The sequence below is a fragment of the Tenebrio molitor genome, chromosome 1, assembly GCF_963966145.1.
Source record: "Tenebrio molitor chromosome 1, icTenMoli1.1, whole genome shotgun sequence".
Classification (NCBI taxonomy): domain Eukaryota; kingdom Metazoa; phylum Arthropoda; class Insecta; order Coleoptera; family Tenebrionidae; genus Tenebrio; species Tenebrio molitor.
In genome coordinates this window covers 46,933,961-46,947,506 of record NC_091046.1, presented here as the reverse complement: position 1 = coordinate 46,947,506, position 13,546 = coordinate 46,933,961, and the positions used below count along the sequence as shown (strand labels likewise).

General features: G+C 37.8%; 2 protein-coding genes across 2 annotated transcripts; one reads left to right on the top strand and one right to left on the bottom strand.

The window, feature by feature from the left end:
* Window positions 1-1,067: 1,067 nt before the first annotated feature.
* On the top strand, window positions 1,068-2,068 carry LOC138139837 (probable endochitinase). The gene is made up of 6 exons (XM_069060380.1): window positions 1,068-1,306; window positions 1,354-1,401; window positions 1,457-1,624; window positions 1,676-1,717; window positions 1,774-1,791; window positions 1,848-2,068. Exons 1-6 carry the CDS (start codon window positions 1,258-1,260, stop codon window positions 2,042-2,044), a joined length of 522 nt encoding a protein of 173 aa, XP_068916481.1. The 5' UTR covers window positions 1,068-1,257; the 3' UTR covers window positions 2,045-2,068.
* A 501-nt stretch (window positions 2,069-2,569) lies between these two features.
* Window positions 2,570-13,542, bottom strand: LOC138134213 (chitin-binding domain protein cbd-1-like). Its single transcript, XM_069052411.1, has 22 exons — window positions 13,433-13,542; window positions 13,338-13,388; window positions 13,098-13,289; window positions 12,876-13,046; window positions 12,613-12,822; window positions 12,525-12,554; window positions 12,241-12,474; window positions 11,963-12,187; window positions 8,191-8,412; window positions 7,572-7,688; window positions 7,136-7,186; window positions 6,896-7,087; window positions 6,674-6,844; window positions 6,411-6,620; window positions 6,323-6,352; window positions 6,038-6,271; window positions 5,760-5,984; window positions 3,508-3,594; window positions 3,392-3,445; window positions 3,118-3,336; window positions 2,861-3,070; window positions 2,570-2,810 (listed from the first exon to the last, which is right to left on the bottom strand). The coding sequence occupies exons 1-22, from the start codon at window positions 13,440-13,442 to the stop codon at window positions 2,590-2,592; spliced, it is 3,366 nt and encodes a 1,121-aa protein (XP_068908512.1). The 5' UTR covers window positions 13,443-13,542; the 3' UTR covers window positions 2,570-2,589.
* Window positions 13,543-13,546: the final 4 nt, after the last annotated feature.

The following is a 13,546-nucleotide window of genomic DNA, read 5'->3' as shown; positions in this document are numbered from 1 at the left end:
GAAACAAAATGAAAAAGTCAAAAATTTATTAAACTTAACTTCAAATTTGAAATTTCAAATTTTTGCACGTAAAAATCAGGACTAGTCTCAAAACGGCGCAGTGTGGCAACTTGCAAACATTTTGACAGTACCGTTTAAAAAACGAAGTGTACAGTGTTGCAAATAGCCGAATAAAAAATGTTTTAAATTTTATTGCCAACTCAAACTATCCTTCTTGATCACCCGGTACATACTAATAATCCCGGGTGATTATAAATAAATGTACCCTTTTTTCATAGGTTGGTAATACTATTGTTGGTTAATCTGCTAGCAATTCTTTTTAATGTGATCGTGGACATAAACATATATGCCGTTCACGATTGTTTTAAACACGCAGGAGGCCACGATATTTTTTTGTTAGATTGGCATCAGGTCCTGTCATATGACGTTTCGTTATTAAATACTCGTGTTGTTGTCAATTCCCTAAAGGCCCATACACAATGGCGTTAACGTTACGTCGATGTTAAAACGTTAATGTTAACGTTAAATCTAGAAATTCAAAATTACATGTATTTCATTGTGGACCGTTCACAATGACGTTATGATGAAAATTAATGTTGCATGATATTGTTAGCGTTAACGTTAGTTCTAGAAATGTTCTGGATTCTTAACGTTACATTCTAACATTAGCCAACGGAAATAATTTATAAAAAGTACTGAAATACATGTAATTAGATCTAACGTTAACATTAACGTTTTAACATCGACGTAACGTTAACGCCATTGTGAAGGGGCTGTAATTGATTCAGTGTAATTCAATTATAACCTAAAATAGATTTATTATGCCAAAACACAATATTGCCAACTAAAATGTCAGATTTTCATAGACTGAAACAATCGTGAACGGATACTAGGCGTACTCGCCTATTTGACACAATTTATCAATACATAAAATGTCAAAATGACGTTTTGTGCCCCAATCAGGTTTGCCAAAGTAATTTTTCTTAAAAATATTGGAAATTCCACATCTTCTTTTATCTTCAACTGATCTCAATGAGATATCAAGGATTTTAAATCTCAGACGATGCCTACAATATCAGTCTAGTACCTTGCTTCATTTAGTAACTTATCAAAAAATATTTCTTACTTAAATTCCTACACGGAATTGTACCTAGATGATAACATTGGGATTAAGATTGTATTCAAATTTCTAAAGCTCTTCTTATATAAACTATCTTCAGCAGGTACAAGTTCTATTATTCAATTGGAAATCTGAAAATGATGAATCAAATCGCAACTTTAGCATTTTTCTTGATCACTGCTTCAAGTAAGTAACAGTCGGTCAATACTCGTGCTAAATCTACTTCTTTTTAGTCGTTACAGCCACAAATTCAAATTTCCACGTCAGAGACAAAAGGGAAGGTAAGTTGTGACAGCCAACAGTTTTTTTATTTTAACAACGTGACCACCAAACCAGGAGAATGTGACGGTGCAAATCCAGGAGAAATAGTATACCTTCCTGTGGCAGGCCAATGTGATAAATATATAGAATGTTACAACGGAGAAGGAACTATGTTGCAATGTCCCGATGGGCTCTGGTGGCATCCAGAAATCGAGAACTGCGATTATCCTGGGGACTTTTGCGGTAAATTGCTCTGATCAAATGTTTGTCCAAAACTAGTAAAAATAATTTTAGTTTCACATACAACTACACCTCCAGGGCCTACCACCACCCTTAGTAAGTACAGCTTTTGTAACAGATCTCTTCGATTATTTATTGTTGATTATTTTCAGCGCCCACAACTCCGGCAAGTATGATTTTTTTTTTAAGTAGATGATAATGAATTTTTAACACGTTAACGTTCAAGTTGGTCCCGATCCCCGATGCGTAGATGGTAACACTGATTATTGGTCCCATCCTGTCTTTTGTAACAAATACATTGAATGCTACGAGGGAGATTCTTACGAAATGGCGTGTCCTCCAGGCTTATATTTCTCCGATAGTCTAAAGGAATGTGTCAATTCTGAGGAGTCTGAATGTTGTGTGACAAATGCAGAATGTTAATCAAATAAAAGCGATGTTAACAGACCAATCAAATTATTTAATCACCCTTGTACAGGGTGTTTTTGAAATGCGTGTACAAATTTTAATCACAAGCTATTGGCTTCATGTAGAATTCGGAAAAAATATTTAAACAATTCTGTCAAAAAATAAAACCTCGTAGGTAAAATTTCGGCACATTTTAAAAATACACCCTGTATATCATATTTTATTTTTTTTAAAATGTGCCGAAATTTTACCTACGTGGTTGTGGGACAACGTAAAAGACTAAAAGCAATTAAAAAAAAAATGCAGCTCAAAAAATAAATGTCATTTTATTTTTTGCCATAGAATTTTTTAAATATTTTTTCCGAGTTCTACATGAAGCCAGTAGCTCGTGGTTAAAATTTGTACACGAATTTCAAAAACACCCTGTATTATCATCAACGTTATCACTGAAGTCGAGAAGTACCTAAAAAAATCAGAAAACTCTTCACTTTAATAATTCCTCAATATAAACAATTTATTTTTGAAAAAAAGTTTATTAAATCATAGTTTCTTGTTTTTATTTAAAAGTGTACAAAGTATTTACACTGTGATGTATCGTTTTTGCAACATTCTGACTCGCCAGCGCTCGTACATTTCTTGTGTCCTTCAGAGAAGTATGTATTGGCGGGACAAGCCATTTCGTACGAATCCCCTTGATAACATTCTATGTACTTGCTGCAGTCACTCGGATGGGGCCAATATGCTGTGTTGCCGTCAATACATCTCGGATCCACATTTGGATCTGGAAATACTCTCATCAAGGAAATAACAAAAACTTAAGTATATCAGTACCTGGTGTCGTCCCTGCTGTGGTTTCCGTTGTTGATGTTGTTGTTGTTGGTTCCGGTGTTGTTGTACTTGGTTCCAGTGTTGTTGTACTTGGTTCCAGTGTTGTTGTTGGTTCCGGTGTTGTTGTTGGTTCCGGTGTTGTTGTTGGTTCCGGTGTTGTTGTTGTTGGTTCCGCTGTTGTTGTTTCCATTGTTGATGTTTCTGTTGTTGTATCTGAAGATCCACAAATGAATCCAAATTAACAAAAAGGATTTACTTACCAGGAAGAGTACTCGAAGAATCACTTGGTGTTCCAGAACCACCTTGGCATTCTGCATATTCTGCCGATACGCAACGTTCATTGTATTCGCTGAAATATAATCCCTCTGGACATTTTTCAATTGAGAATACTCCATTGAAACATTTGTAATATTGGGTACAATCCAGCGGTGATGCAAAAACTACTTCTTCGTCATGTGGAAGGCCGGCACAAAGAGGATCTAAAATGATATTATCATAGTCGAGGTACATATCAATTGATACAAGAAAACGTACCATCACTTTTGGCCGGAATAGTTACGAAAGCAATTAAAAAGAATAGGGAAAGGTCTGCAATGTAGATTATGTTGTTTTTATTTATTCTACATATTATGTAAATATAAATACCATACCTTTCATATTTGTTGCTCTTACACTAAACTGAGAGTAAATCTTAATAATACTGCTTATATAAGATGAGATCTTAATTTTTTTAATACCTAAATGTCAATTGATTTATTGTTATCATTGTCAAGGCTTAATATTTGTCATTCAGGTGTTCATAATAATGACACGAAAACGAATGAGATTAAACAGTAATGCCGAGTGATCGATTAGATTTATTCAATCTGTATCTAAAGATATCAACCGAATTTCCAGTGGTCGGTTGTTTATTAAAAATTTCTTGAAGTACCTGCACGTATCAAAACAATTCTTGAAAATCATTTTAACATGAAAACTGGGAGCGAAATTTGTCTGGAAGTTCGTAGTTGATACTTATTATTAGACAACATGTTGTTGTTTTGAAAAACAGTTCAACTCGACGCATTTTTGCAAAAGATATCGCGAACAAACAAAAATTACAGGCGGGGACTCGAACACAGGAACAAACACAGACACGTACAATCATGTGAAAAGTCACGTTTCCTTTGCGTTTTCAGAATAGTATGACCAGAATCGCTTTTTTTTAAGTGAAAACTTCTTTAGGCGCATCACGCTAAAATCGTTCGCATCACGCTAAAATCGTGCGCTGTCAGTTTTCAGGTATTCGGCCTGTTTTGCAGGACTTGGCTGATGCCTAGTGCTTCAAATTTCGGCCTCATACCTGAAAAGTGATTTGACAGCGCTACTTATATGAAAATAACTATTTTTGTTCGACAATGTCAGAATTTGAGAATTTTCTCCTGTGTGAACGGATTTTGATAAATGTTACAATTTGTCAAAACGAAACGTCAAGCTAATTTTAAAGATTTTAAGTGATTTGGAGCCTTTAAGGGGCTCGTCGAACAAAAAAAAACGTTGTATTCAACTCGTTCGTGTGTAAATTGGGCCTTTTTTGGCACTCGTGTGCCTTTAAAACGTTCGTTTCACTCGCGTTTTAAACTGCTCCACTCATGCCAAAAAAAGACCAATTTACAGACGAACTCGTTAAATAAACTAAATAGATACTAATTATTAACTATGATCCCGGGAGTCGAGTTTAATGGAACGAGCGAGAAACAGTCAACTGTGCGTCACTTGTCACTTCCAAATTTTTATTGTTCATTGTGTATACCTACATAAAAACGATTATTTCATTCGTCATCGTTTTCGACCAATCGTAAGGCTTTATTTTTTTGATTATAGTGATAATTCGATAATTCGTCAAGTAAAGCTGACTCAAGTTGCAAAAAACCACTTTGCATTTGCAACAGCACTTTTATGGCATCAGTCAATTGAAATTACTTTAAAATTGTACTTATATGGAAAATATTCAATCCAAACTATGATTTTCTGGTCGCTTTGTGCCTTTATTTGGTTCAAAAATATAAAAAAAATGCTGTTGCAAATGGCAAGTGGTTTTTTGCAACTTGAGTCAACTATAGGTTTCTCAGATGTTTTCAATCCTATAGACCTTTACAAATAAGGATCTTCTTTGTCGCACAGTGACGTCACTGTGAGACAACAAAGATGGTGATAGCGATTGGATACTGAATTTCAATATCCAGTCGCTATCACCATCTTTGTTGTCTCATAGGAGGCGCGCAGTGACGTCACTGTGCGACAAAGAACATTCTTATTTGTAAAGGTCTATGGCTAAAATAATAAAAGTGACTCGTGTCACTTTGACATAATTTCCCTCCACCTGTCAAAGTGACCCTCGTTGCTACCTAGGAGAGCTTTCGTGTTAAAAATCGATCATTTCAGAGCTCTCGTGGAATTACAACCGATAATTACACGACAAATATTGTAAGTTCACAGATGGATGAGGATTTAGTAGATAATTCTCAATGATATGACTTCAACAATTCATCTGTTGGAAAAATTTGTGTAGCCAACTGTGAAGCGGAAAATGGACAAATTATCATAATACAGGGTATCTCCAAATGATTGTGTGTTTCCGCTTCCGGTGAAAACCTGTGTTCTCTTCAATACAGTAAACCATCGTCAGAATAAAGCTAAAATAAAACTTCAACCTCAAAACCTAACCTCACAAATTTAGCCAGTCTGTTTACGAGCGTGTTAGAAGTTTTCACTTCTGTCTCCTTTTTTAATTTCTTTATGGAACATGGAAGTAAAGAGACAAAATCAAAATTATATTTTTATATAGATTTAACTTTTAATATTTGAAAAACTACAAGACAGCAATCAAGTGTACATTTGTGTTGATACTGTTGTGCTTATTAATCCAAGAATCCCCACTGGCAGCCTGCCTGATAGGGATAATCGCACTCCAATATCGATGGATTAAACCACAACGCATCTGGACAATTCATCGCGACCTTCTTTCCTTCAGCACACTCGTAGAACTTGGTGCAATCTCCTGGATAAGGCATCAATTTACCCTCGCTTTCTGGCCACGGACAATCTGGATGCGACGTCCAATCAGTGGGTCTCTGGCTCGTGGGACCTAAAACCATCAATCCCCTGGGTCCCATCATTTTTGTTGTCTTGTAATCTTACCATGCGTCGGTGGCTTAGGTCTTCCGCACTCTGACTCGCTACGATTAACGCAGCGTCTCTTCTCTTGGCTGAAGTACAAACCGCCGGGACAATTCATTTCGTAGCTCCCTCCATTATAGCATTCTATATACTTGTTGCAATAAATCGGATGAGACCAGTAAGATAATCCTTGACCGATGCAACGTGGATCGTTGTCGGCTGGAGTGGTAGGATTGCGGGTAGTAGGCGGCCTTGCTGGAATACTTCACGTTACTTCCAAGAGTTTTTTTTTAAGATGTGACTTACTTGTCCAGGGATCTGGTGTCCGAGTAGTATCTGAAAACACAAAGAACAAAGAGTGTTGTGACAGTTTTGTAAATCAAAATGTACGAACCATCACAGTTGACTGTTTCGGGAAAATCACAAAGTTGCCGACTTTCATCGAAGAGCAAATGGTTGGGACAGTCTTGGAGGGTCATGTCAGCCCCAATACATTGCCAGTACTTCCTGCAATCACCCTCGTATGGTTTCAACACGGTCTCGCTGGGACGTACCCCCCAGCAAATTGGATGGGGAGTCGTCCATGGTGGTGTAGTGAATCCCACTAGATCATACTTGTTAATACTACAAACGTGTTGTGGTCAAAATAAGTCTTACTGCAGTCTGACTCTTCAGGAGCTACGCATTTCTTTAGCCCAGAATGGAACCACAATCCAGGCTGGCAAGACATCTCGTAGGAGTTACCTTGGTAGCACTCGATATATCTGGAACAATCGCTAGGATGCGGGAAGTAATCGATCACGACGTTGGTGCAGATGGATTCTTTGTCTGAAAAGTACACTCAGATTCACCTGATTTGACACTAATCGACCCTTCTACTTGTGCATCCAGACTCGTCGGGAAAATCGCAAGACTGGGTGTCACTGTTGAACCATAATCCATTCGCACATGCCATCAAGATCTTGTTACCCCCGTAGCATTCGTAATAGAGGGAACAGTTGGTCTCGTGGGGAAAGGCAAATATCTCGTTGGGAGGAAGACCTTCGCATAAAGGATCTGCTGCTGAAATGCCTGAAAAAGGATCTTTTCGTTTTGGGAAAAAAATCTAAGAATACTAACCCGACGCAGCTCCGACCACCAGTATTATTGCAAACAACAATTTCCCTGAAACTAAAAACAAATTATTTTAAAAAAATATTTGGAATAGCTTTTACCTTCATTCATTGTGAAGATCGTGAACTAATATTTCTGATGTTTCCATAAAAATGGGTCTTTATTTATATTTTTTTCTTATCAAGATTTTCTGAGGAATGGGATTAGAGGTTGATTTAATCTCTTGAAAAAATGCCACCAAATTATAAGTGTTTAGATGTATATTAATATTGATTACGATATCCTTAGACAGGAAATCAGTGGATATTAATTACAATTTATTGGTAAATACATCCTGAGTGATAAGGATAATCACACACTAACAATGTGGGATTGAACCAGAGCCCATCTGGGCAATTCGCTACGGTTTTCTCTCCTACAACGCATTCCAAAAACTTGGTACAATCGCCAGAGTATGGGAATAGATAGCGGTCGTTCGAAGGCCAAGGACAGTCTGGATCCGGAGTCCAGTCTGGATCCTTGGTGGTGGTCCAAGGATTAGGCGTAGGCGGGGTGTATCCTGCAACAAACGTTTTACTAAACCCTTTTCCGTCAAGAACCCAACAGACCACAGCCTGATTGGCTCGGATCTTCACAGTTCTTGTCATCTGGATTGAAGTAGAGCCCGCTGGGACAGTTCATCAGATATCCCCAGCCTTGGTAACACTCTATAAACTTGGTGCAATCCACATCCGGCCAATAATCGTTGTTTCCGTTGGCACAACGAGGATCGTCGATACCGGCGGGTGTCGTGGGGGGTACAATGGGAGTAGTAGGTACTCGACGGATCCGGACTTCCTGTGGTGTCTAAAAAAAATGGTTCCTCCCTGACAAGATTATAAAATCAAGGATGATTTTACCATCGCATCCCGACAAACTGGGCCAATCACACATCTGTCTCTCGTAGTTGAAGTAAAGATGCGGCGGGCAGCTCATGATGCTTTCCATTGCTCCATAACACTCGATGAATTTATTACAGTCTCCGGGGTACGGCTTCAGGAGCGTGTATCCGGGAAGCACGCCTGTGCAAGCGTCTGTCGGTGTGGTCCAGGTGGGTTCCACACTGGAAGAGTACTCCCCGCATCCGGAAAGCGCCTCGAGTACGCATCTTTTCTCGGTGGAGCTGAACCATAATCCAGCTGGGCAGTCGTGGGTCTCGAGGACGCCTTTGTAGCACTCGATGTATCGGGTACAGTGCTCGGGGTAGGGGTAGTAATCGACGATATTAGGGGGACATACTAGAGCTGAAATCGAGTGTTTGGTAAGAGGTGAGTAAGGGTAAAAGGGGTGTGATTACCGACACACCCAGAACTGTCGGGATGGTCGCAAGACTGCAACGCTTCGTTGAACCATTCTCCAGTGGGACAGGTTTTAGCTGTTTGGACGCCCTCTTCGCATTCGTAATATCTGGTGCAGTCACCGGGGTAAGGGAAGAGGTAAATTTCATCAGGAGGTACCCCCGTACAGAGAGGATCTGCAAGGAAACGTCAGATTTTACAAGGATTTAAGAAAAAAACTTACCAACAGCAAAAGCTGATGACACAAAAAGGAGGAACACGATCAGATGGCCTAAAAAACGAAAATTAATCTGGAGAAGTCTTTATGGAAAAGGCATGATACCTTCCATTGCTTGTTTGTTTCAATTGCCGTTTACGTTTTCAATTTATATACTCAAAACTTGTCTTATCGGTTTTTTTTTATTGTTAATTTTTTTTTTTATTTTCTCCATCGTTTACAGCCCTTTCACAATGGCGTTAAAGTTACGTCGATGTTAAAACGTTAATGTTAACGTTAGATCTAATTACATGTATTTCAGTACTTTTTATAAAGTATTTCCGTTGGCTAATGTTAGAATGTAACGTTAAGAATTCAGAACATTTCTAGAACTAACATTAACGCTAACAATATCATGCAACATTAATTTTCATCATAACGTCATTGTGAACGGTCCACAATGAAATACGAGTAATTTGGAATTTCTAGATCTAACGTTAACATTAACGTTTTAACATCGACGTAACGTTAACGCCATTGTGTATGGGCCTTTAATTCTCTGATATCTATTTCTGACACGTCCTTTATACACTTATGTGTATTTTTTTGATATGAAGGCAACATTTACGTAACGTCAATGATTATTATAAGGTTTTAATTTTTTGAAGAACATGTCGGTACGGGCATGCGAATTACGTAGGCAATTCCTTTTACGGAAGTTGCTACTGTGAAAGTTATGCAAACTTCCAAAATACAAGGTGATCAAGAAAGGCCGTTTGAGTTGATAATATTGAATTTTATTTTTAAATGGTACAACTGGAGCAACTTCCGGTTGTTGACACTGACAGCCGTATCATTGACAAGTAATATTTGACATTTCAAATTAAATAAAACATGCTGGTGAATCTGTACGAGAGCGTAAAAAGAAGAGTAAATTTATGTTTAGAGCAAAATGGGGGTGCATTTCCTTTAGTTAATTTTTAGGTAATTATTCTGTGTTTCAAGTTTCTTTTTACCGTTAATTTTTACTCTCATAACCTACAAGTACCATAAACAGATATTTTACGCACTAAAAATAGTAAAACTAAGTCAACTTTTGTGGAAAAAAAATTTACATATTGTGCAATGCGCATTGACTTTCATATATTTAGGTATACCTATATAATGTTCCAAAATCACCGTGAGCTTGTAAAAGCGGATGCTCTACAATTATCTGATACAAAAATCTTAATACAATTATATCAAGACTTCAATCGTTTTCAAGTGGGAGGTTATTAAAGTTTAGTAAAAAAAAAGTTACCTTATGTGAGGCTAGTTGTGATTTATTAATACCTGTCAGTTGGTTGTCGCTCACCTTCTCATTTTTGCTATTATTTAATTGAATAAAGTCCATTAAAAAATTAAAAAACCACCACATTAGGTTGGTAAAATTTAAAAAACCCTAGGTAGTTATTTTTTCATACTATGTTGGTAACTATAAATTATAACATTTATTTGATTCAAAATAAAATTCAGTTACTTTGAATTTCGTTCAAATTGTTTTATTATTGCTCAGCACGTTTCATTTATTAATTAATTCTTATTATTTTTACATAAACATGTCCAGAAAAGCAACACACTCAACTTCAAAATTACAATCTCACCAAATTTTACACTAGACAGCGTTGCCGATAGTAATTTTCGAGGAAAATGCGACGTTGATGGTTTTTTTAATTTTTGAATGGACTATAGTTTCTTAATATTGCAATGAATTACCCTAATAATTTATCCATTAATGCAGACATAATTCTGAAGTATCTAACGCGTATCCAATTAGAAAAATGAAAATGTTATTTAAAACTGATAAATCGTATAATACAAGAAGCGGTCATTTTAATTTCTTCGTATAAAAGCCGAATCTCTTGGTAACAATGAAATTTGGCAAATTTGAAATTTACCACCAAAGGTTTATTTTTGTAATAATAGCATACCTAAACAGAACCGACCCAAAACTATTATTTGTTGGACAATGTCAGAATTTGAGAATTTTCTCCTGTGTGAACGGATTTTGATAAATGTCACAACTTGTCAAAACGAAACGTCAAGCTAATTTTAAAGATTTGGAGCGATTTGGAGCCTTTACGGGGCTCATCGAAAAAAAACCGTTGTTTCAACTCGTTCGTGTGTAAATTGGCCCTTTTTTGGCACTCGTGGGCCTTTAAAACGTTCGTTTCACTCGCGTTTTAATCTGCTCCACTCATGCCAAAAAAAGACCAATTTACAGACGAACTCGTTAAATAAACTAAATAGATACTAATTATTATCTATGATCCCGGGAGTCGAGTTTAATGGAACGAGCGAGAAACAGTCAACTGTGCGTCACTTGTCACTTCCAAATTTTTATTGTTCATTGTGTATACCTACATAAAAACGATTATTTCATTCGTCATCGTTTTCGACCAATCGTAAGGCTTTATTTCTTGGATTATAGTGATAATTCGATAATTCGTCAAGTAGGTTTCTCAGATGTTTTCAATCCTATAGACCTTTACAAATAAGGATCTTCTTTGTCGCACAGTGACGTCACTGTGAGACAACAAAGATGGTGATAGCGATTGGATACTGAATTTCAATATCCAGTCGCTATCACCATCTTTGTTGTCTCATAGGAGGCGCGCAGTGACGTCACTGTGCGACAAAGAACATTCTTATTTGTAAAGGTCTATGGCTAAAATAATAAAAGTGACTCGTGTCACTTTGACATAATTTCCCTCCACCTGTCAAAGTGACCCTCGTTGCTACCTAGGAGAGCTTTCGTGTTAAAAATCGATCATTTCAGAGCTCTCGTGGAATTACAACCGATAATTACACGACAAATATTGTAAGTTCACAGATGGATGAGGATTTAGTAGATAATTCTCAATGATATGACTTCAACAATTCATCTGTTGGAAAAATTTGTGTAGCCAACTGTGAAGCGGAAAATGGACAAATTATCATAATACAGGGTATCTCCAAATGATTGTGTGTTTCCGCTTCCGGTGAAAACCTGTGTTCTCTTCAATACAGTAAACCATCGTCAGAATAAAGCTAAAATAAAACTTCAACCTCAAAACCTAACCTCACAAATTTAGCCAGTCTGTTTACGAGCGTGTTAGAAGTTTTCACTTCTGTCTCCTTTTTTAATTTCTTTATGGAACATGGAAGTAAAGAGACAAAATCAAAATTATATTTTTATATAGATTTAACTTTTAATAGGTATTTGAAAAACTACAAGACAGCAATCAAGTGTACATTTGTGTTGATACTGTTGTGCTTATTAATCCAAGAATCCCCACTGGCAGCCTGCCTGATAGGGATAATCGCACTCCAATATCGATGGATTAAACCACAACGCATCTGGACAATTCATCGCGACCTTCTTTCCTTCAGCACACTCGTAGAACTTGGTGCAATCTCCTGGATAAGGCATCAATTTACCCTCGCTTTCTGGCCACGGACAATCTGGATGCGGCGTCCAATCAGTGGGTCTCTGGCTCGTGGGACCTAAAACCATCAATCCCCTGGGTCCCATCATTTTTGTTGTCTTGTAATCTTACCATGCGTCGGTGGCTCAGTTCTTCCGCACTCTGACTCGCTAGGATTAACGCAGTGTCTCTTCTCTTGGCTGAAGTACAAACCGGCGGGACAATTCATTTCGTAGCTGCCTCCATTATAGCATTCTATGTACTTGTTGCAATAAATCGGATGAGACCAGTAAGATAATCCTTGACCGGTACAACGTGGATCGTTGTCGGCTGGAGTGGTAGGATTGCGGGTAGTAGGCGGCCTTGCTGGAATACTTCACGTTACTTCCAAAAGTTGTTTTTAAGATGTGACTTACTTGTCCAGGGATCTGGTGTCCGAGTAGTATCTGAAAACACAAAGAACAAAGAGTGTTGTGACCGTTTTGTAAATCAAAATGTACGAACCATCACAGTTGACTGTTTCGGGAAAATCACAAAGTTGCCGACTTTCATCGAAGAGCAAATAGTTGGGACAGTCTTGGAGGGTCATGTCAGCCCCAATACATTGCCAGTACTTCCTGCAATCACCCTCGTATGGTTTCAACACGGTCTCGCTGGGACGTACCCCCCAGCAAATTGGATGGGGAGTCGTCCATGGTGGTGTAGTGAATCCCACTAGATCATACTTGTTAATACTACAAACGTGTTGTGGTCAAAATAAGTCTTACTGCAGTCTGACTCGTCAGGAGCTACGCATTTCTTTAGCCCAGAATGGAACCACAATCCAGGCTGGCAAGACATCTCGTAGGAGTTACCTTGGTAGCACTCGATATATCTGGAACAATCGCTGGGATGCGGGAAGTAATCGATCACGACGTTGGTGCAGATGGATTCTTTGTCTGAAAAGTACACTCATATTGACCTGATTTGACACTAATAGACCCTTCTACTTGTGCATCCAGACTCGTCGGGAAAATCGCAAGACTGGGTGTCACTGTTGAACCATAATCCATTCGCACATGCCATCAAGATCTTGTTACCCCCGGTGCATTCGTAATAGAGGGAACAGTTGGTCTCGTGGGGAAAGGCAAATATCTCGTTGGGAGGAAGACCTTCGCATAAAGGATCTGCTGCTGAAATGCCTGAAAAAGGATCTTTTCGTTTTGGGAAAAAAATCTAAGAATACTAACCCGAGGCAGCTCCGATCACCAGTATTATTGCAAACAACAATTTCCCTGAAACTAAAAACAAATTATTTTTAAAAAATATTTGGAATAGCTTTTACCTTCATGCATTGTGAAGATTGTGAACTAATATTTCTGATGTTTCCATAAAAATTGGTCTTTATTTATATTTTTTTCTTATCAAGATTTTCTGAAGAATGGGATTAGAGGTTGAT

Excerpts from the sequence above, each read along its gene's own strand:
- LOC138139837 (XM_069060380.1), top strand. The coding sequence starts at position 1,258 with ATGATGAATCAAATCGCAACTTTAGCATTTTTCTTGATCACTGCTTCA. Across the intron at positions 1,307-1,353 it reads TTTCTTGATCACTGCTTCAA|TCGTTACAGCCACAAATTCA; the intron begins GTAAGTAACAGT and ends ACTTCTTTTTAG. Across the intron at positions 1,625-1,675 it reads TTATCCTGGGGACTTTTGCG|TTTCACATACAACTACACCT; the intron begins GTAAATTGCTCT and ends AAATAATTTTAG.
- LOC138134213 (XM_069052411.1), bottom strand. Across the intron at positions 7,689-8,190 it reads ACCGACAGACGCTTGCACAG|GATACACCCCGCCTACGCCT; the intron begins GCGTGCTTCCCG and ends CGTTTGTTGCAG. Across the intron at positions 3,071-3,117 it reads TTCTTCGAGTACTCTTCCTG|ATACAACAACAGAAACATCA; the intron begins GTAAGTAAATCC and ends GTGGATCTTCAG.